General features: G+C 44.2%; 1 protein-coding gene and 1 non-coding gene across 7 annotated transcripts in view; one reads left to right on the top strand and one right to left on the bottom strand.

Moving 5' to 3' along the window:
- The first annotated feature begins 4,801 nt into the window (after positions 1-4,801).
- Positions 4,802-23,154, top strand: part of SFI1 (SFI1 centrin binding protein) — an 83,752-nt gene continuing 65,399 nt past the window's right edge. The window contains exons 1-4 of one of the 6 annotated variants that reach the window (XM_061141491.1): positions 4,802-5,161; positions 6,861-6,989; positions 16,204-16,368; positions 17,832-17,903. In XM_061141491.1, the coding sequence (XP_060997474.1) occupies positions 6,967-6,989; positions 16,204-16,368; positions 17,832-17,903 (260 nt within the window). In that variant the 5' untranslated portion in view covers positions 4,802-5,161; positions 6,861-6,966. Of the gene's footprint in view, positions 5,162-6,860; positions 6,990-16,194; positions 16,369-17,831; positions 17,904-23,154 lie in introns of all 6 variants that reach the window. The other 5 variants (XM_061141493.1, XM_061141490.1, XM_061141494.1 and 2 more) reach the window with 5 other exon arrangements.
- On the bottom strand, positions 14,475-14,547 carry TRNAR-CCU (transfer RNA arginine (anticodon CCU)). Its single transcript has one exon. It is a non-coding gene; the product is annotated as a tRNA-Arg (tRNA).

Raw genomic sequence — 23,154 nt, 5'->3', positions numbered from 1 at the left:
CGGATGTGAGGTGTCCACGACGGTGCCGGCCGGAAAAGGGAAACATCGCGGCGCGCTCCCAGGGCGCCGGCCCCTGCGTGCGCCCGGCGGCGGGGAGGCGGAGGCCGGGAGGCGATGGCGGCGGCGGGTGGAGACCGGGCCGGGGGCCTGGAGAGCGCTCCCGGATGCGCGCAGGCAGTCGTCGCGGGCAGCCCCGGGGAGGACGCCGCGTTCCCACGCGCGCTTCGGGGCGGGGCAGACGGGGAGGACGGGACGGGCGGAGCTTGGAGCCCACCATCACCGCCCGGCGGCTGTCGGAGGAAGGCAACCGGGGCCGGGAAGTGGGTCAGGGGGTCGCAACCTCGGAAGGCGGCGGCTGGTGCGTTTGCACTATCCGCGTCGGTGGAGAACTCTGGGGCTTCGGCAGCGGGATTCTGTGTTAGGCGAACCTGGGGGCTTGGAGCCTTCCGGAGTGTGTTCGAACCTCGGCTTTTTTTTTTTTTTTTAAACTGGTGGTGTGATCTTGGGCAAAACTCTTGAGTTCCGCTCTTCTTACTGAAATGATCTATGTGTATGAGGAATAAGCGAGATTACGGGTTGCTGTGTTAACAAGCAAAACTGCCACGGTTGCTTCTTAATGAGCTACGGGCGACTGACATTCATTGAAATGTTCTTTCCCGCCCCGTAACCTGAATCTTTCCTTAGCCTGCACAGAAAGGGGAAGTGCAAGTACTTTTGGCTGAAAATGAGACTGTAGATGTCAAGCGCTTAGTACGTAATGCTGGGACCAGCAGCAGGGCCACAGAGAGGCAAAAATATCAATATAATTCCCCTCCTCTGTGAGCAATGAGAGTAACTGCCGTGCTGGGAGGAAAGGTTGAACGGAGATCGCGTGTGAGCCTGGCCTGCAGGAATTTCACGAGCCCGTTTCTACCTCGTGGGACCGTGAAATGATACGTGACTGTAGAGGGAAACGTAATTTTTCTCGTGAAGGATAGCGAAGTCTACATATCTTTCAATGAGCCTGCTTTCTTTAAGCTTCACTTGTGAAATCAGCCTATTGGGCAGAAGTGAGCTGAGTCCTCGTCCTGTGAGTCTTGGCAGCAGAGAAAACAATTATGAAAACTTTTTATTTTTGTCTGTTATATTGGGTAAAATGTGTTTCTAAACTGTCTTCTATCAGCAAGCCACTATGGAGAAGTGGAGCAGGCCTTTTTTTTTTTTTTTTTTTTTGAAGCTCTTAAATCCTGGCCCTGATACTAAGTGTGAAACCATAGTTACTTTACCTTTTGAACCTGTTTACTCATCTATCAAAAAGAAATAGCAGTACCTATTTTCCAGGCTTGTAGTGGGAATTAGAGATAACATTAAAAACACTATTCTGGTTATCTTTTGCTGTGTAACAAGCAATCCCAGAATTCAGTGGCTTAAACCAACATTTGCTTTGCACCAAATCTGCAATCTGGGGTGGTTCTAGCTGGGACAGCTGGTCTCTGCTCCCTTCAGCTTCAGCTGTAAGGTTGGGCACTAGGAACATCAAATGGCCGTGGTTGATGATTGGTGATGGCTGTCAGCTGGAAACAATGGCGCTATTGGCTGGAACACATAACACCTGGTCTCTTGTGTGGCCTGAGCTCCCTCACACTGGTGTCTAGATTCCCAGGTCAAGTGTCCAGGGAGGAGAGGGCCAGACAGTCGTAAACTGTCTAACCTAGCTTCCAAGTCACTCATTGTCTGTTCTGCCACATGCCAGTCTTTTTTTTTTTTTTAAGATTTTTTTGATGTGGACCGTTTTTAAAGGCCTCATTGAACTTGTTACAGTATTGCTTCTCTTTTATATTTTGTTTTTTTTAGCCAAGAGGCAAGCGAGATCTTAGCTCCACAACCAGGGATTGAACCGGTAACCTCTGCACTGGAAGGGGAGGTTGTAACCACTGGACAACCAGAGACGATCCCACATCCCACATTCTAGTCCTTAGAAGTCACTAAGCCAGGCCTGTATTTAAGGGAAGAGGACTTAGACTACACCTTTATATAGGAAGAATGTCACAGAATTTGCAGGCATATTTTAAATTACAAGTCATATATGAAACGTGCTCCAGACATGGTAGCTGTTATGCTAGAGGCCTGGTCCTCTGATCTATCCTAGTGAGATTGTACTCTTCCCCCGGGCTCTTCTTTAATGTCTTGTAGAATCTTCTTCAGTTTACTTTTTACCTCTCAGAGCCTTCATTTATCCTTACTAAAGGAGACAATTATTACCTAGGAATAAAGGCAATCATTTACTAAAGGAGAGCCATCTGTGAGCTGCTTTCACCTGTCATGTAAAACTAGATGCTTGCAAATCTTTGTTTCATTGTAGCTTTTGAATGTTATTCTCTTTGGCAGGAATGATAATTTGTAATTCTAAATGTCTCCTTTGCAACTAAAATGAATTTTCAAGTATCAGTATGGGAAATCCCTTTGAGAGAGTAAGAAAGAGATAAGTGATTTATTCTACTTATAAATTATTTGTAAGATCTTGGTTTAGGTTCAAATTCTTGTTTCACAGTTTGGCATCAGGGGACTCCCAAGTTTCAGTCCATTGGGGAAATGAGCAGTTCAAGAACAGCAGAGAAGCAAATGGAAATTAGAAACCTAGAAATTTTGAGAGTAGCCTCAACTCATAAAGTTGGGATTACATTTCCACTGCTCTCCACCTTTCTAAATGGGCTTTTTTCTAATCAGCTTTTCTGTCTCCAAGGGTACTCCCTAGTTCCAAGAAAATAGGATTTGAACAGTTTCACAGCTGTGGCATCATGTACTCAAGGATTCAGTTCAGTTCAGTCACTCAGTCGTGTCCGACTCTTTCTGACCCCATGAACTGCAGCAGGCCAGGCCTCCCTGTCCATCACCAACTCCTGGAGCCTACTCAAACTCATGTCCATTGAGTCGGTGATGCCATTCAACCATTTCATCATCTGTTGTCCCCTTCTCCTCTCTCCTTCAATCCTTCCCAGCATCAGGTTCTTTTCAAATGAGTCAGCTCTCTGCATCAGGTGGCCAAAGTACTGGAGTTTCAGCTTCAACATCAGTCCTTCCAATGAACATTCAGGACTGATTTTCTTTAGGATGGACTGGTTGGATCTCTTTGCAGTCCAAGGGACTCGCTACAGTCTTCTCCAACACCACAGTTCAAAAACATCAATTCTTTGGCACTCAGCTTTATAGTCCAACTCACATCCATACATGACTACTGGAAAAACCATAGCGTTGACTAGACAGACCTTTGTGGGCCAAGTAATGTCTCTGCTTTTTAATATGTTGTCTAGGTTGGTCATAGCTTTTCTTTCAAGAAGTAAGCATCTTTTCATTTCATGGCTGCAGTCACCATCTGCAGTGATTTTGTAGTACTCAAGGACTACAAAGGAATTATTAAGGGACTTCTGGAAGACCATACAGCAAGTTATTTGCAGAGCCTAAACCCTTCCTGGCACCTTACATCTTTGATTTTATATATGCAAAGTACTTAAAAGAGTCTGACAACCACCAAGTGCTGCTGCACTATCTCTTGTTATTCTGATTAATGTTTCCCAAGAGGACTAATTACTTTATTATAATTCAAATAGAAATGGCTTTAATTCCTTCATAAAGCAGTCAAAACCAACGGTGGTAAATGCACATGACAAGATAGTAAATCACTTAAAAAGCATGCTTACTAAAAAAAAAAAAAAATAAAAAGCATGCTTACTGATTTATCTTCCTGGATTATTGTAATTTGTATAAACATTATTTACATAAATATTCATACTTATAAAAGTAACTTTACAGTAAGTAAATACTAGTTACCATGTTAAGATTTTTGAAAGTCACTAAATTATTTTAAAAAGTACTTGGCCACATCAGATAAAAGATTGTCCTGTGTCCTGCTAAAGTGGACCTTCTCCTTTTTAAACACTTTTAATTACAAAACTGACATAAGTAGAAAATAGAGCAAAAATGCAAATTACCTGTTATTCTAATCCCAAAGCACCCAACTTATTTTTCCTCATGTTTTTAACGTAAAATGTCTCAAGCATTTATATTCATGCTAGCCTTTGTTTTTCGCTCTCCACCAGAAATCTCAGGGGCTTTAGGTGTTTTACAAAACACAGAAGGCAAGGATACAGAAATGCCCTACCTTAATGACCTGTAATGAAAAAGAATCTGAAAATATATATCTGAATCATTTCGCTGTACACCTGAAACTATTAACACTAAATAAACTATTCTTCAATGAAAAAAATAATGGCCTACCTAGCGGCTCCCATCCCCATGTTAAAAAGATGATGAGTGGGCCTAAATTTTAAAATTAACGGCTGTTTATGCAATAGTAATCATTAATGTTTGTTAATTACGTTTTAAAAGTAATGGTTAAGAGACGATATCAACCTGGGATAATCTCAATTCCTCGGCTGCGAAACCACGTGCCCTCACCCACGCAGTCCTCGCTGACAATCTCCCCACTGCACGCACGCGCGCGCTTCGGTACCGGCTCACTGTTCCCCGGGAACCGTGGAGAGCCCAGAGCGGCCCATCACGCGCAAGGCCGGAGGTAGCTGAAGGACGACCTCGGTCGCCTCGCTCGTCTCTAGTGCCTGCCCCGCGAAGTGTAACTCATGAATCCACTCCAAACAGGTTCAAATCGACATCGATATCGTAAAGCAACTGAAACAGCTCCCACCGCTCCTGTCCAATAGCGGTAGGAAGTTGAGTTCTGAGAGAAGCAGCGAGCAAGCCACAGAGGCACCGACCCCTCCGCGGGGCCGCCCCAGGCGGGTGCGTCTCTCCACGCACCTCACGGCTAGCTCCCGTTGCGGACGCGGCGAAGCGGTGTTGGCGGGTGGGGGTGGGCGTGCCCCCTGCCGCACTGAGGCTGCGCGAACTCCCGGTCCGGGGCGGGGCGTCCCTCAGGCACGCAGTGTTGCCATGGAGACGGGGGCGGGGCCGGCGCGAGACTTGCGTCCTGAGGCGCGGGAAGCGAGGAGGTGGCGGGCACTGGCCGCGCCGGCCTGAGGAGTTGGGACCGTCCCTCCCGAGACTTGTCTGAGGCGGAAGGGCTCGGCCTCTGCGGCCGGAGCCCAGAGGCGAGCGTACGTCACTCCGAGCCCGGTCGGTGACTACGTTGTGGGCGCGTCCGCTTCCTCTTCCTCTGGAAGTGCAGGTGATGCTGCCTCCCCGCGGGGCTGAGGTGGGAGAGGGTAGGCTAGTGGAAACGGCGCTCAGGACGGCGCCCGGGGTCGGCGCTTCTCGCCCCGCGTCCTCCCCGCGCGTCAGGTGCGCCCGGGCGGGTGCGTGTGCCGCGTCCGTGCAGGGCTCGTTGGCGCGCGCGGATTCGAATTCCCTGCTGTGTGGCCGAGCGAACTGCGAGGGTTTGCAGAACTCAGGGCCCACACCAGAGCCCCGAGGGCCAATTGGGCGAACACCACAGTGGGAGATTAGTGCTTGCTTTTTATTTATTTTTTTATTAAAATTAATTTACTTATTTATTTTTGTTTGCACTGAGTCTTCGTTGCAGCGCGCGAGCGTTCTCTGGTTACCAGGTGGCATGTGGGATCTTAGTTCCCTGACCAGGGATGGAACCTAGGCCCTCTGTGTTGGGACGCTGATTCTTAACCACTGGACCACCAGGGAAGCCTCGTGGAGCTCAGTTTTTATTTGATGGGAGGCAGTTCAGGTTTATTGTTAACCTCTGGATTATAGTAAATGTTTGTTGAGCGAATGGTGTTAGGTCCCTGCGTACCAGCCCCAGCTGTACCACTTAGTGATGACGTGAGCCCTTCATCTATAAAATGAGGATGGTTACCATCTGTTGAGGTGGTTGTGTTAAAGCAACTAGTTAATGAAAAGTGCTCAGTATTGATACCGTACCTGACACAGAGTCCCGCTCCATGAATGCTATTTTTGACTCTAATCTAGACTTTCTAGGTGGCATGGTACTCAGCTAAGTGCCATGGAAGACTTCCTGGAAGAAGTAGTTGAAATTTATTCTGCAACTTAGCATATAAATTTAGGTATTTCCTTGCTTTTCTTTAGCAAGATCACTCATTTCTCAGTTATTGTTAGAAGCTGCAGAATACTGTAGAGACTTCTTTAAGTTACTCTTAGATTTGCATTTTTCAAATTAACATGTGTATTAAAAAATTAGTACTGGGACTTTCCTGGCAGTCCAGTGGTTAAGATTATGGGTTTCCAATTTCAGGGGTGCAGGTTCTGTCCTCCCTGGCCCAGGAACTAAGATCCCATGTGCTGCCTGGCAGAGCCAAAAGATAATTGATATTGAAAGCTTATATTAGAAAATAGTCTCCAGGCTGCAGTTCTAGTTTCCATTCTTCTGTTCGTCCTGATATTACTTGTAAATTGGAAGTAAAGAACCTTATAGGTGATATTTTTTGATTTGTTAAATTTACACCTTGTATCAACCATTATTCATGGGAAATAAGTACTTGGCTCAGTTTTTCTTTCCTCATCCCATCTACGTGGGTATGTGGTAATTTGTTGTTAATAGTGTTTACGTTAAATAACAAATATTCACTGTTGAACCAAATGTATGTGTCTGCACACTCCCTCAGTTGCTCAGTTGTATCTGATTCTTTGCGACTCCATAGACTATAGCTAGACAGGCTCCTCTGTCCATGGAATTTTCCAGGCCAGAATACTGGAGTGAGTTGCCATTTTCTTCTCCAGGGGATCTTCCCAACCTAGGGATGCAACCCAAGTCTCCTGCATTGGCAGGCGGTCTCTTTACCACTGGGCCATCTGGGAAGGCTCATGCTGAACCAAGTAGACTGTTGCAACTCTTCCTCTCTTGTTTTTTCCATAATTTTTTCTGAGAATTAATGCTTATTTTCTAATTTTCCTAGTATTCCATGCACAGATCACTAATTTTTGATTCATAAGAATCTGCTTACTGAAAAGTGTGCATCAAGCCACGGGTTGAATTTTCAGCAAAAAAAGATTAAGCAGAGAATGGAGAGGAAGGTTGACTCCAGGTGAGTATTGAGACTTGACAAAAAAGGTAACTGAAATTATGGCTTACTTACAAGCTTGTAAATATTTTGTGTGTGAAAATCATAAATTCTTAAAATGTAGTTTTTTCCTAAAATCAGGAGTAGTGAGTAACAGTTTTTTATTGATATTTTGGGTTTCTCATCTAGGGTATAGAGTATAATGCACATTTTATACTTTATGTTACAGTCAGAATCCATTTTGGGTATGTGGAGATATCCATCATTAAAATTCTTACTTTGAGCAGAAATAAGGATGATATTCCTGAGAAGTTATATTGAGGCTGGCTTTCTTCTTCTCCTCCTTTGGATCATGGCTGCTTTCAGCCTGCACTAAGGTTCTTTTGATTCCAAATAAGAGACTTCATTTCTGGCTACCCTAGGAAAAAGGAGGGAATTTACAATAAAGAGACTGCAATTTACTAACAAACCTCAGATTCACAGTGGTGACTTGCACCTGGCCCTTCATGAGTATCCTGCCCCTTAAGACCGAGGGATCGGTTCAGGGGTGGGCACGTGACTGCATGGGGCCAATCAGAGGTTTTCCTCTAAAGCTGGGGCAGGCTTTGAAGAGTGAGACCCTCCTGGCGCTGAGGTTACAGTGGCAGCTGTTGCAGTCTCCACCCTGCAAAGGCTGGGACCCTGTATGCAGGTCAGCACACTGAGGAGCAGGAAGAGTTGGCAATTTGAGCTGCCAATTTGAGCCTCTAGTCTTGAGGTTCTGGTTTAGACTTTGGAAGTACATGTGCTAGGGAATTGCCTCTTTGTGCTGGCTATCTTCAGTATAACTCTCCACTTGTGTATCCAGGGCTTTCCATTGAATTTGACCAGTGAGGTCCTGGTAGAAGATGAGAGAGAGAGAGGAAAGTGAGGCCAGATGTTTATCCCCTTGGCTCCCTCCCTGCAAGATGCCTTTTGGCTTCAGTCTTTCCCAGCATCAGGGTCTTTACCAGTGAGTTGGCTCTTCGGTGAGGTGGCCAAACTATTGGAGCTTCAGCATCAATTCTTCGAATGAATATTCAGGGTTGATTTCCTTTAAGATTGATTGGTTTGCTCTCCTTGCAGTGCAAGGGATTCTTAAGAGTCTTCTCCAGCACCACAATTCAAAAACATCAATTCGTTGGCACTCAGCCTTCTTTATGGTCCAGTACTAACATCCATACGTGACTGCTGGAAAAGCCATAGCTTTGATTATACGGACCTTGGTCGGCAAAGTGATGTCTCTGCTTTTTAATACGCTGTCTGGGCTCATCATAACTTTCCAAGGAGCAAGCAACCTTGGATCCTAACTAACATACAGAAGGTTTTTGTTTATTTATTTGGCTATGCTGGGTCTTAGTTGCAGCATGCAGGATCCAAGTCCCTGACCAGGGATTGAACTCGAGCCCCGCATTGGAAGCACGGAGTCTTAGCCACTGAACCACCAGGGAAATCCCCATACAGAAGTTTCTTTTTTTTTTTTTTTAAATAGAATCTACTAGGTCTTGGGCAGGGTGGAAGCCAGCATAGCTGGAGAGACCTATTCAGCAGCGTTTGGTCCCTTCCTCCTGAGCAGTGCCATCTTTGTGCTTCAGCCCCCACCTCCTGTACAGATTGTGTCTCAGCTGTAAATTCAGTTTTAGGAGAATGAATCTGGTTGGTCAAATTTCTCCCCCTGCTCTAATCAAGTTTTTCTTGGAGCAGGGTCATGGAGCTCCCAGCACAGCTGCTGAGGTCCTACCCCTGCTGATCCCACAGCTTTTGAGGGATCCATCCTCAGAAGCTGAATCCACATCCTGACAGTATTTACTAGTGATCCATAGAGTGCTTGTCAGGCCTGCCTTACTTTAGCTTCTGAAACAAATTAACCATGGCCTTAAATTGAAGGTCTGTTTCCTCAAATACTCTGCAGCTTTAGGATGGGAAGCTTTGATAGGAGAATGGATTCCCTAGGTATTCTGCTGTAAAGCAATCTGAGATCCACCATGTGAGTCCAGCAGGACTTCTTGAAGTTCCTTAACTCTCCTTGAACTTCTACACTGCTCGTACCTAGTATTCACACCAGCTCTTTCCAGTTCCCAACTCCCGACTAGTTTCTACTCATATTTCCAAACTCAGTTCCAGTATCATCTCTAGGAAGCCTCTTACCACTCTGTTCCCCACCCCAGTGTGGATTAGGCACTTAGTGTGGATGTTCCCATAACACACTAAGTTTAGCTTTTTCATAGCATTTAATGATTGGTATTCTCATTGTCCTCTTGATACACCATAAACTCTTGAGAAACTCTTATATAGTTACTGCCTCACCAGCAATAACTGTCCAGTAAACTTTCACTGAATGAATAAAAAGTGTATGTGTATGTAGTGAATATATATGTATAACATACACAGATATACATCTCTTTAGTATCTGAAGCCTTTGTGGATTTGTTGTTTCTGTTTCCTTAATCAAGGAGTCTAGCTTCTTTGTGTGCTGGACACTGTACATTACAGATTTTGTATAGGACTGTCTCTAGGTTTATGAAGGTGCCTTCCTTCCGAAAGGATTTGCATTTCCCTCTGTTTTTCTCCTTGGTGCCTTACTATTCCACAGTCGCCTTAAACCAGTTATAAGGCTTATGATTCCCTGACCCTCTTAGAACCCAGGCTGTTAATTCTCACAAGGCTGCAGAACTTCTGATTCACCCACACTCTCAATTTTGAGAATGGCCCCTGAGTCTTTTGGAGATGGGCTTGTGCTTACTAAATTGAAGTACCTGTCAGCATGCCAGTTACTTCCATTCATTTCAGTGCAGGAAGGACCAGTTTGTTTATAATGCGAAATGACTAGGGAAACCAGCAGTGTATGCCTGCCTGCTGCAGGAAGCCATGTTATATTCCAGAGTTTCCTTAGGGAGTTTGAAATCCCAATGGGGGAACACAGTTAATACATCGCCTCCAGGATGAGTGCCGAGTATTCACATCTGACTGTGTCACCCCCTCCCTACTTTTTCCAGTCACTCTTGCTGCCTTTGGGCTTCAGTCCATGCTCCTTTGCTTTGCCTTCAGGGCCTCTCCACAGTCTGTTTTCTAGCCTCATTTCTCACCATTCTGTGCCTCATTCTCTGTTTGCAGCTATCCAGCTCTGTTAGTTTGGGTCAGGTTCAGGAAATCTAGAGTTGTTGTTATTGTTTAGTTGCTGAGTCGTGTCCAACTCTTTGTGACCCCATGTACTGTTGCCCACCAGGTTTCTCTGTCCATGGGATTCTCCAGGGAAGAATACTGAATCAGGTTGCCATTTCCTTCCGTAGGAGATCTTCCTGACCCAGGGATTGAACCTGTGTCTCCTGCATTGGCAGGCTGAGCCACCTGGGAAGCCTGAAATCCAAAGTGACGGATGCTAAACAAGATAGAAGTGATTTTCCTTTCACACATAGGAAGTCTGGAGGCAGGTGGTTATGATGGTTCTGTCCAGTAAGGTTCTTATGGACCCAGGACCTTCCCCGTGTCCACACTGCCATCTCTGAGAGGTGGTCCTCATCCTCCTGGTTCAAGTGCACAGCCATTCCAGGCAGCATGTAGGAGGAAGATAATGAAGACAAAGTGTGCATTGGCTGGCTCTTAAGCAGATCGTAGGAACCTGCCACCTGATGAGCCCCTATACATCCTCTTAGAGCTTAATTTTAGAAGGTGGGAGTAGGGGAGCCTCAGAAATGTAGTCTTTTATTCTGGGCAGCCATGTGTGCAGCCAAATAGAGGATAGATACTGGGTGTGGGTCAGCGTCCTGTGTTTGCTGTAAGCTGTCAATATTCTTGTTTTCTCATTGTTAGACATGAGAAACACACTGAATACATATTTGTCTTTGTAGCATATTAAAAAAACTGGGAAATTACTTTGCTGACAAAGGTCCGTATAGTCAAAGCTATGGTTTTTCCAGTAGTCATGTATGGATTTGAGGGTTGGACCATAAAGAAGGCTGAGCATCGAAGAATTGCTGCTTTTGCTGATGTTGGAGAAGACTCTTGAGAGTCCCTTGGACTGCAAGGAGATCAAACCAGTCATTCCTAAAGGAGATCAACCCTGAATATTCATTGGAAGGACTGATTCTGAAGCTCCAATACTTTGACTACTTGATGCGAAGAGCTGACTCATTAGAAAAGACCGTGATGCTGGGAAAGACTGAAGGCAGGAGGAGAAGGGGATGACAGAGGACGAGATGTTGGATGGCATCACCGACTCAATGCACATGAGTTTGAGCCAGCTCCAGGAGATGCTGAAGGACAGGGAGGTCTGGCGTGCTGCAGCCCATGGGGTTGAAGAGTGTCAGACGTGACTGAGCGACCGAACAGCAGCAGCAACAGCAGGCCCCAGGCTGTGCTGTGTTCCTGAGTAGGTCCTTGATGCTGAGAGAATAAACGAGCACTGCAGGGTGCACCTGCCAAGTAAATAGTTAAGTGAACTGGTCAGGGCATGCCTTTCCCTGGGCACTTTTTAAAAAAAATTTTTCTTAATTTTCAAAAAGTCAACATATTTACAGTGTTGTGTGTGTTTCAGGTGTACAGCAAAGTGATTAAGTTACACATATGTGTATGTTCTTTTTCAGATTCTTTTCCATTGTAGGTCATTACAAGATATTGAATATAGTTCCCTGTGCTATACAGTTGGTCCTTGTTGTTTATTTTATAGTAGTGTGTATCTGTTACTCCCAAACTTGTAATTTATCCATTTCACTTTTGGGTAACACCAAGTTTTCTGTATTTGTGAATCTATTTCTGTTTTGTAAATATGTTCATTTATATCATATTTTAGATTCCCCATGTGAGTGATATCATATGATAATTTCTTTGAGTCACTTCACTTAGTATGATAATCTCCAGGTTCATCCATGTTGCTGCAAATGGCATTATTTCATTTTTTATGACTAATATTCCATTGTGTATATATGTACCACATCTCGCCTATCTGTTCATCCGTCGGTGGCCATTTAGGCTTCTTTCATGTCTTGGCTATTGTAAATATTGCTGCTTTGAACATTGGGGTACATGTATCTTTTTGAATTAGAGTTTTTGTCTTTTCTCCTTGTCCCTTTTGAATGAACATTTTCAGATTCCTTCTCCTCACTTCCATTTTTCTGTGTTTCTTGGCTAATCATCATCCTCCTGTGGACATTTTTTAAAAAAAGTAATTGTATCCCCGTGTTCTGAATTAAACCAGGCTCCTCCCCTGTTCCTCATAATCGTTGGGTTTCTGATATTGTTTTAAAGTGCCTTCTGTTTCATTTATTTCGTATTTCTTTCTATCCTTCTGCCTTTCCTTTGTTCCATGATTGGACACATTTTATATGTCTACTTACTGTGAGCGCCTGGTAGTGTGTTAGGGGCTGAGTATATATTAGTAGATAAAAATGCTTCCTGTCATCATGAGGCCTTGTGATGGGAAACAGGCACACATGTATGGAGACAAATCTGGTTTTAGTTTGTGATCTCTTCCTTTCGGTGTTAGAATAGCTTAGATTTCTGGGGCTAGTTCACTTATACCAGAGTATCTTTATGATCTTTAAACTTACAGAGCTCCAAATAGTTCATCTGCTGCTTGACTCACTAGCTGGTGAGGGGGAGACCCGAGTCTGATGAAAGGAGAGAGCAGTGGTCAGGGATGACTTCAGGTGTGGGCCTCCCAGTCTGATGACCTGTTTGATAATGTAACAGGGTTTCAAAAGGGTGCTAACCTAGCATTTTTTCGTCAGTTTGCTGTTTCATAGGCTCTTAACATTTTTAGAGCCTCTTTTATTTTTATAGGAAAATGGGATGAAAGCCTCATTTTAAAAATTTTTGTTAATGTTTTATTTTGAAATAATTTCAAATTTAGGGAAAAGTTGCAAGATTAGGACAAAGAACCGTGTATCTTTCTTGTCCCAGATTTTCCTGTTAACATTTTTACCACATTCATCTGCTTCTGTCTCTCTCTCCCCCCATCTCTGTTGTCTCTCTGTCTCCTCTCAGTGTTTTCATGTCATTTGTAGACACGTGCAGAGGAGCAAAGCATTTTAGTCACCAATACACATGCTTCTGGCTGAACTCAAACATGGCCACGCTCTGCCTTCTTATTTCAGCTCAGACATGAGTGAGGATCCTTTTCCCAGTCTGTGTACAGCCACATTTTCACAGTTTGTGCTTTCTGTTGACGGTTTTGCTGTTTGAAGTGGCCCCTAATCATTGTGCTGAGGTTCTGTCTAGTGTTCCTTGGTGCAGGAATACTGTGATGTTCCTTGTGAAGAAAATGTAGGGGACTTCTTTGGCATTTCAGAGGTTGAGACTCACACTCTCAGGGCTGGGGATGCAGGTTCAATCCCTGTTGGGAAACTAAGATCCAGCATGCCTTGCTTGTTGTTGTTCATTTACTCACTCGTGTCTGACTCTTTGCAACCCCATGGACTACAGCACGTCAGGCTTCCCTGTCCTTCACCATCTCCTTGAGTTTGCTCAAGCTCATGTCCATTCAGTTGGTGATGCCATCCAGCCATCTCATCCTCTGTCGTCCCCTTCTCCTGCCTTCAGTCTGTCCCAGGATCGGGGTCTTTGAGATGTGGCCTTGAGATCAGGCCTTGAGACAAAGCCAAAAATAAAAAAAAGAAAGTGTAGGCCTTCCCTGGTGGCCCAGTGGTTAAGAATCTGCCTGCCAATGCAGGGACCGCGGATTCAGTCCTAGTCTGGGAAGAGTCCATGTGTCACGGGACGACTAAGCCTGTGCGCCCCGGCTACTGAGTCCACGCTCTAGAGCCCATGCTCCATAACAAGCGAAACCCCTGCAGGGAGAAGCCTGTGCACTGCAATGAAGAGGAGCCGCTGCTGGCTGCAGCTAGAGAAAGCCCATGCACAGCGGTGAAGACCCAGCGCAGCCAAAGATAATTTTTAAAAAAAGTGTATGTTAGATGCACTTTGTCCAAGCATGAGTTATAGGGGTGTTGACTGTGAGTTCTATGTTAAAGACTCACTATATGCATTAAGTATGGTGTCTTTAAACATGGGCATACATAAAACAAGGCTCTGTATTGAGTAGTTGATGATATTTTTTTGGCATGCAGGATCTTAGTTCCCTTACCAGGGATCAAACCTACGCCCCCTGCAGTGGAAACGTGGAGTCTTGACCACTAGACTGGCAGGGAAGTCCCGATGAGAATGCTTTTAAAGGCTGGCAGGAACCTAACTATGTATTCTCCTGTAGGGACAGTGGTTCAGTATATTCACTAACTCAGTGCTTATGGTGACTTTATAGAACTTACCACAAATAATAAGAATCAAACTAAAAAAAAAAAAAAAAAATCAAACTATATATTTTCTCCCTTCCCTGGACCATTTGTGAGTAAATTGAAGTTAGTTGTCCCCAAAATGATATTTATAGCAGAAAGAAAACAACAAAGTGTAAGAAAAACTTCTCTTTTCATTTTGTCTTTTTAATATTATTCATTTATTTGTCTGTGCTGGGTCTTAGTTGCAGCATGTGGAATCTAATTCCCTGACCAGGGATTGAACCTGGGCCCCCTGCACTAGGAGCACAGAGTCTTAGCCACTGGACCACCAGGGAAGTCCCTCATTTTGTCTTTTTAGTCCCCTTTAATTTGGAAATATTTCTCAATATTTCCTTATCTTTCATGACCTAAACATTTTTGAAGAGTTTAGCTTACCTTTTGTGCATATACTTGAATTTGTTCAGTGTTTCTTCATGATCAATTCCAGTTGTGCATTTTTGGCAAGAATTTCACAGAAGTGATGCTTCTCAGTATATCAATATCGGAGATTTGATCCTATTACCATTGATGTTCACTTTTATCACTTGGTAAAGATGATGTCTGTCAGGTTTCTCCACTATAAAGAAGTGAATAAGTGTTTTGTGGGGAGATATGTTGAAACTACATTAATAGTCTGGTTCTCATCAGACTAGCACCCACTTGTTTTTATATCCATTGATGATTCTTACCTGAGTCAATTATTCCTGTGATGGTTCTTAAAAGTTTATTAGTTTTATTCTACTGCAAAGGACAGCTTCTCATTTTTCTTCATATATTTATTTACTCATTTACTTCAGTATAGATTTGTGGCTTCCTGATTTATTCAGTGGGTTTTAGTCTATTACTGCTGAAATTGTCCCAGATTAGGCGAGTGGGAGCTCTTTCCAGCTGGTTCCTGTATCTTTTCGACATTCTCCTGTCATTCTTTGAACATTTCTTTACTTTCTGACCCAGTAAGATAGTCCAGACTTCTCTTGTATTTTCCTTGTCTCAGACCTTAAAGTCAGCCACATTTCCACGCACTGCCGCTTCCTCTTAGTAGGCATTGGCATTTTAGAAACAATATTTGAGCTCTACGTTTGCTCATTGCTGATGGGATGTTGTTGCCACTAGGTATTTCCTGCAGGCAGGTCTTTGACATGTATTTTTTAAAATCATGATTTCACACCAATAAGAAGATCTCTTAATGTTTCTAAAATGGGATTAAAAGTCATAAATTTAGTGTTTCATCAAGGTGTGTAGTTTCACATTGATGTAAAAGTCACATAACCTGGAAATCTTTCCTAGTTTTTTCTACATGAAGAAACCTGTTTCTAACTTGAAAATGATTCCCCTTAAATGACACGTTTAAGAAGTATGTGTTAGGACTGAGGTCTCCAAGGCACCCTACAGCTCTGTAACTTCTGCCCAGAGCTGATCTAGCAGTACCCATCTTCAGACGTGGTGGGTATTTCTTTTTTCTTTCAATAATTTTTACTTACTTATTTTTTGGCTACACTGGGCCTTTGTTGATGCACACGGGCTTTTCTCTAGTTGCTGTGAGCGAGGGCTATTCTGTAATTGCGATGCGCAGCCTTCTCATTGCAGTGGCCTCTCTTGTCGTGAAGCACGGGCTCTAGGGTGCTCGGGCTTCAGTAGTTGTGGCTCCTGGGCTTTAGAGCACAACAGACTTAGTTGCTCTGCAGTATGTGAGATCTTCCCAGGGATTGAACCCATGTCTCCTGCATCGGCAGGCAGATTCTTTACCATGGAGCCACCAGGGAAGCCTGGGGGTGGGTGTTTTTGTCAGAGATTGAACAGCTTATTGTCCTTGAAGCAGAGTTATTACCTTTCTGTCTCGATGAGCTTATCTATTTAATTTCACTTGTATGTTAAAAGATATTTGCATCACATGCAGAGATAATTTGATTCTCTCCTTTTTTCCTTTACTCCTCAAATTTGAGGTCTTTTAGGGACAGTGCAGTAAAGAAACCTTATTCTCCAAAGATACTGTCCACAAAGAAGTCCTCTGCATTCTCTGGGAGCCGGAGTGAGATATCTAGGGCCAGTCACCCAGTGAAGTACTGTCCCTCACAGGCCCGAACCCGAAGGGGCCGGCTCAGAGCACTGCATGTCAGGTGAGCTTGCCAGGGGTTCCTGCCTCAGGGACTTTGCCATTGTTCTCCCTTTTTGTTGGTTAAAACAAGGGGGCGATTCTTATTCTCTTATCTCAGTTAACTGGAGACCGCAGTGCCTGTTCGTCATGGCAGGATGTTCAGAATATTTAGGAATCTGCAGATGTAAAAACCATCATTGAGTGTTTTCATTCGTGGTCTCCACTTGTGCCCCACAATATGTAAGCTATAGAGTCTTCCAGAAAAAGTCTAAACATGGTCCAAGAAAATGATCATTTTCTGCTACTCTTGATTAGGTCTTTGAAAGGTATCCTTTTGTTTATTCAGCAAAAAGTTATCAGGTGCCTGCCTGGCCAGGTGTGGTGTTAAATGCTGAGCGTATAAGGTGAATATGACATTCCTAGTCCAAGAGCTCATGGAAGTGGAAAATCAAGTAGGCTTAGCAGACAAGCCACAACGGTGAAGTGTGGTAAGTGCTGTGAGAAGGGCGGATGTAGTCCACAGGCCCGTGGGGCGAGAGCAGCCGCACCAGCCCAGCATTGCCAGCGGTGACTTCCTGGAGCAGGTGGAGTTTAGCTGAGTCCTGAAGGATAAGTAGATTAAGGCAGGTAAAGGGCAGGAGGAAGGAGTGTTCCAGGCTGAACCTGGAGGTTAACTGGCCAAGGCAGGCTCGCTTTTCCCGTGTGCTCCGGGTCGTGTGCTGGGGATACTGTGAGCCACAGTCCCTGCTCTCGGGCTCAGAGTGCAGGGGGAATGACAGGCACCCTGTGAGCAGTTTCCTGGGATTCTGCATCATAACATTACTCTCGGGGTTGGAGCAGGGCTGAGAGTACCAAGCTCCTTGCTCTGTTTGGTTGGGGAGAGCCCGGGAAAGCTTCACACAGGAGTGAGCATTGAAGGTGAACCTTGTTGGGTAAGTGGCCATTTGCCAGGCCTTTGCCAGGAGTTTCATGCAGGAAGAATGTGAACAAAAGCATTAGCGTATACTTCCTGTTCTTCAACTCTGAAGTCTTTATGAACAGTGTATTTATATTAGTAGTATTTAAAAAAATAATCTGCTCAACTTTAGCTTTTTAAATCTGTCCCATCTTGTGCTGTTTTTTTTTTTAATTTATATTTATTGCAGGATAATTGGCTTTACAATATTGTGTTCGTTTCTGCCATGTATCAGCATGAATCAGCCACAGGTGTCCATGTATCACCTCCCTCTTGAACTTCCCTACCACCTCCCATCCCATCCCATCCCACACCTCTAGGTTGTCACAGAGCCCCAGGCTGAGTTCCCCGCATCATACAGCAAATTCCCATTTTTTCTGTGTGATGCAGGATTGTCTATGATTCACCTTCAACTCACGCTAGCATCCCACCCCCTGAGACCATTAAGTTTCCGTCTCTATTCCAGAAAATTGATGATACAAACCAGATGGAGTTCTTAAATGTGTATGTCCTTTCTCTCCTTCTTTCAGATGCATGGCCAGAAAGTACTTGTATTTGTGGATTCGAATGACTTTTGGAAGAGTATTTCCCTCTAAAGCCAGGTAGTATTAGCTCAGAACACCAGACTTCCCGAGTTTCATCCTAGGTTTCTGTTTTGTACGAAGCCCGTGTGTAACCTTCATCGTGGTGTGTGTTGCATTCCTCCTCTGCTCCTCCCCAGCTGCCAGGAGGGGAGGGTAATATAATGGTAACTTAACACTTACTAGTCTGGCTGAATGAATGTGATAAAGGAATCATAAGTAAATTAGGACAGCTAAGACCCTCTCGGGTAAGAAGTATATGCCCAGGAGAAGCAAATGGGCTCTTTCAGGTCCCTGTTGAGACTAACAGATTGACTTGGTCCGGAGCAGAACCTAGGGAAAAGTTGATGCTGGCACGGGGCATGAAATATAATCAAGTGAAGTCCCACAGCTGCAGTTTGTCTAGGCTGCCGCCTGCTGCTCTGGGTGTTGGTGAAGGTCACTGTGGCTTCAGTGCCCAGAGTGGACCACATGGGGAAGACACTGGGGTCAGGACACCGCAGGAGGGGCCAGTGTAGGAAATGTTTCAGAGAACTGAGAACCATTGAGAGTGTTGTTGTTGTTACTCTGTCACTAAATCATGTCCACCTCTTTTCGACGCCATGGACTGCAGCACACCAGGCTTCCCTGTCCTTCACTGTCCCCCAGAGTTTGCTCAGACTCATGCCTGTTGAGTCGGTGATGCCATCCATTGCATCTTGTCTTCTGTCACCCCTTTCTCCTCCTGCCCTCAATCTTTCCCAGCATCAGGGTCTTTTCTAATGAGTCAGCTCTTTGCATCAGGTGGCCAAAGTATTGGAGCTTCAGCTTCCACATGACTCCTTCCAGTGAACATTCAGGGTTGATTTCCTTTAGGATTGACTGGTTTGATCTCCTTGCTGTTCAAGGGACTCTCAAGAGTCTTCAGCACCACAATTCAAAAGCATCAATTCTTTGGCACTCAGCCTTCTTTATGGTCTGACTGTCACATCCGTACATGACTACTGGAAAAACCATAGCTTTGACAAGACAGACCTTTTTGGCAAAATGATGTCTCTGCTTTTTAATATGCTGTCTAGGTTTGTCATAGCTTTTTTTCCAAGGAGCAGGTGTCTTTTAATTTCATAGCTTCAGTTACCATCCATGGTGATTTTGGAACCCAAGAAAATGAAGTCTGCCACTGCTTCCATTTTTTTCTCCATTTATTTGCCTTGAAGTGATGAGACCAGATGGTATAATCTTCCTTTTTTCAATGTTGAATTTTAAGCCAGTTTTTTCATTCTCCTTTTTCACTTTAATCAAGAGGCTCTTTAGTTCCTCTTTGATTTCTGCCATTAGGGTGGTATCATCTGCATATCTGAGGTTCTTGATATTTCTCCCAGCCATCTTGATTTCAGCTTGTGATTCATCAGAGTACATCTATTTCACTTGATGTACTCTGCATATAAGTTAAATAAGCAGGGTGACAGTATACAGCCTTGTTGTACTCCTTTCCCAGTTTTTTTTTTTTTTAGAGTTTAAAAAATTTGTTTAATTGAAGGCTAATTGCTTTACAGTATTGCAGTGGTTTTTGCCATCCATTGATGTGAATCAGCCACGGGTGTACATGTGTCCCCCGTCTCGAACCCTGCTCCCACCTCCCTCCCCACCCCATCCCTCTGGGTCGTCCCAGCACACCAGCTTTGAGAGCCCTGCTTCCTGCATCGAACTTAGACTGGTCATCTAGTTCAACTGTGGGAATATACATGTTTCAGTGCTATTCTCTCAAATCATCCCACCCTCACTTTCTCCCACAGAGTCCAAATGTCTGTTCTTTACATCTGTGTCTCTTTTGCTGCCTTGCATATAGGGTTGTCGTTACCATTTTTCTAAATTCCGTATATATGCGTTAATATACTATATTGATGTTTTTCTTTCTGACTTACTTCACTCTGTATAATAGGCTCCAATTTCATCCACCTCATTAGAACTGACTCAAATGCATTCTTTTTTGTAGTTGAGTAATATTCCATTGTGTATGTGTACCACAACTTTCTTATCCATTCATCTGCCGATGGACATCTAGGTTGCTTCCATGTCCTGGCTATTGTAAACAATGCTGCAGTGAACATTGGGGTACATGTGTTTCTTTCAGTTCTGGTTTCCTCAGTGTGTATACCCAGCAGTGGGATTGCTGGGTCTTATGGCAGTTCTGTTTCTTGTTTTTTAAGGAATTTCCACACTGTTCTCCATAGTGGCTGTACTAGTTTTCATTCCCACCAACGGTGTAAGAGGGTTCCCTTTTCTCCACACCATCTCCAGCATTTATTGTTTGTAGACTTTTAGATGGCAGCCATTCTGACTGGCGTGAGATGGTAGCTCATTGTGGTTTTGATTTGCATTTGATAACCAGTCAGTTGTTCCATGTAGGGTTCTAACTGTTACTTCTTGACCCACATGAAGGTTTCTCAGGAGGGAGGTAAGGTGGTCTGGTATTCCCATCTCTTTAAGAATCTTCGACAGTTTGTTGTGATCCACACAGTCAAAGGCTTTAGCGTAGTCAATGAAGTAGGTGTTTTTCTGGTATTCTCTTGCTTTTTCTATGACCCATCGGATGTTGGCAATTTGATCTTTCATTCCTCTGCCTTTCTAAATCCAGCTTGTACATCTAGAAGTTCTTGGTTCACTGTGAAGTGAACTGTTGTTTACTTCAGTGAAATGAAGTCTACTGTTGAATCCTGGCTTGAAGGATTTTGAGCATTACCTTGCTAGTGTGTGAAATTAGTGCAGTTGTACAGTAGTTCTTTGGCATTTGGGATTGGAATAAAAACTGACCTTTTCAGTCCTGTGGCCATTGCTGAGTTTTCCAAATTTGCTGGCATATTGAGTGTAGCACTTTAATAGCATCATCTCTTAGGATTTGAACTAGCTCAACTGGAATTCCATCATTTCCGCTAGCTTTGTTCATAGTAATGCTTCCTAAGACCCACTTGACTTCACACTCCAGGATGTCTGGCTCAAGGTGAGTGACCACACCATTCTGGTTATCCAGGTCATTAAGACCTTTTTTTGAACAGTTGTTATGTGTGTTCTGGCCACCTCTTCTTAATCTCTTCTGTTTCTGTTAGGTCCATACTGTTTCTGTCCTTCATTGTGCCCATCTTTGCATGAAAGGTTCCCTTGGTGTCTCTAGTCTCGTTTTCTTGAAGAGGTCTCTAGTCTCTCCCGTTCTCTGATGTGTTTTTAGAAGTTGGAATGTTATGGGTGCTCCCCCCTCCCCCCTCCCCTTGCTGTACCTCCTCCTCCTCCTGACGGTAGCTTTCCTAATCTGGAATATCAAGGGCTCTTGATTCAGAGCCTCGCGAACAGATTCAGCTTTTGTCTGTGTTCTCTGACATCTTTTTCTCTGTGTACCTGGTGGGAGGGCCGTGCTGTTCCCTTCTCCTCCCTGGGTCCTTACCAGCGAAGCTCCCGGGGTGGCCCCAGCTCCTCCCAGCCTTGGGGGTGAGGCATAGTCTACCTCTCCTTCTCGACCTTGCCCTGCCCTTTACTGCCTGGGGAGCTCTTAACCTTCAAGAAAATCTTTTTTGGTGTGTCTGTCTGTCTTGTTGCCACTGGGAGAACTAATCAGGGTTACACAGGAAGTCTTTTGTTTTTCTTTCTCTTTTTTTTTTTTTTACTCAGTTGAATATTTATCTTCCCTGTGTTAGCTTGGAAGTTTAATATACTCTTTTATGCTTCTTTTACTGTCTGCCCTAACAAATTTGTTTTAACTTTTTGGGGTCTAATGTTAATTGGTTTTTTTACCCTCTCCCCAAACAAGGTAGGTTCCTTTGATCACTTTAATTCTGCCTGTCGCTGTCCCCATTTATGTGCCCTACTGTAAGGTATTTTAATTCAGTTTATATTTTAAAATCTTCAGAACAATATTTTTTTCTTTTGGCTGCATCATGCAGCATGTGGGATTTCAGTTCCCCTGACCAGGGATCAAAAAGTAGACCTGCCTGCTTGTGATGAATCCTCTCAGATTTTGTCTAAAAATGTTTTTACTTCGCTTTCATTTTTGAACTATCTCTTTGAGATGTCTCTCACTGGGTATAGGAAGTCTACGTTACCAGTTTTCTCCCCAGTTCTTTGAAGATACTCCATTGTCTCATGACTTGCATTTGCATGCTGTTACTCTTTTGAAGATTCAGTGTTTGTCTTATTTCTTGAAGATTTAATATGATATACCTGGCTGTGGATTTTTTTTGTGTGTGTGTTTTAGCTCATTTTGAGATAGGTTATAGGGTTGGTTAGTGGTTTTCTTGTTTGTTTTTTTTCTCCCCCCTGTTTTGTGGCACGTCTTTCTGGAATGATTTTTTTGTCCATTGTTGCTGTTCAGTTGCTCTGTCGTGTCAGACTCTGTGACACCATGGCCCACATAACTCCAGGCTTCCCTGTCCATCACCATTTCCTGGAGTTGCTCAAACTCACGTCCACTGAGTTGATAATACCATCCAACCATCTCATCCCCTGTCCTCCCCTTGTCCTCCTGCCTTCAATCTTTCCCAGCATCAAGGTCTTTTCCGATAAGTCAGCTCTTTGCATCAGGTGGCCAAAGTATTGGAGCCTCAGCTTCAGTATCAGTCCTTTCAGTGAATATTCAGGGTTGATTTCCTTTAGGATTGACTGGTTTCATCTCCTTGCTTTCCAAGAGACTGTCAAGAATCTTTTGTCTATAGGCCTGTTATTCTCCTTATCTTTTCTCCTACAGTAACTTTGTATGGAACTTTGTATGGAACTTTGACGTCAGTTACGTTTCTGTTGCTCTTTTTTATGTGAAATTAATTTTTCTGGACTTGTAGAGTGAAGTGAGCTCTAGTTAAGCTTCCTAATATCACAGAACTTCCCTTTCGTGGTGTCCACAGGTGTGGAGGCTTGCTCTGTGGGGCACTGTGGCTGGCTCCTCTTTTCGCACCTGGTCTGACCCTCTGCCTCCTTGTCTCCTTGTCCCTTCCCTGCTCAGTGTCTGTTCTGCTCCCTGCAGTTCCTCTTCAGATTCAGGGATTCAGACGAATCCCTGTCTGTTTTTGAGGTCAGCTTGGTTTTGGGACTGTAGGATCTGAGGTCAGCACCTTCAGCTCTCACATGAGCCCTGATTTTGGAGAGTACAAAACTCTTCCCTGTTTCAGCTGCTGGTTTCAAGTTGGACCTGCGTACTTTGCAGTGACTACTTCCTGGCTGATTCTGTCCTCAGGCTCCTCGGATACCACCTTCACTGCTCTTTTGATGCTGAAAGCTCAGTTTCTCTGTACGCTGGTGCTGAATCAAA

The sequence above is a fragment of the Dama dama genome, chromosome 5 (assembly GCF_033118175.1).
Source record: "Dama dama isolate Ldn47 chromosome 5, ASM3311817v1, whole genome shotgun sequence".
NCBI lineage: Eukaryota > Metazoa > Chordata > Mammalia > Artiodactyla > Cervidae > Dama > Dama dama.
The sequence above is the reverse complement of the archived record's forward strand: the minus strand, read 5'-3'. Positions and strand labels throughout refer to the sequence as shown.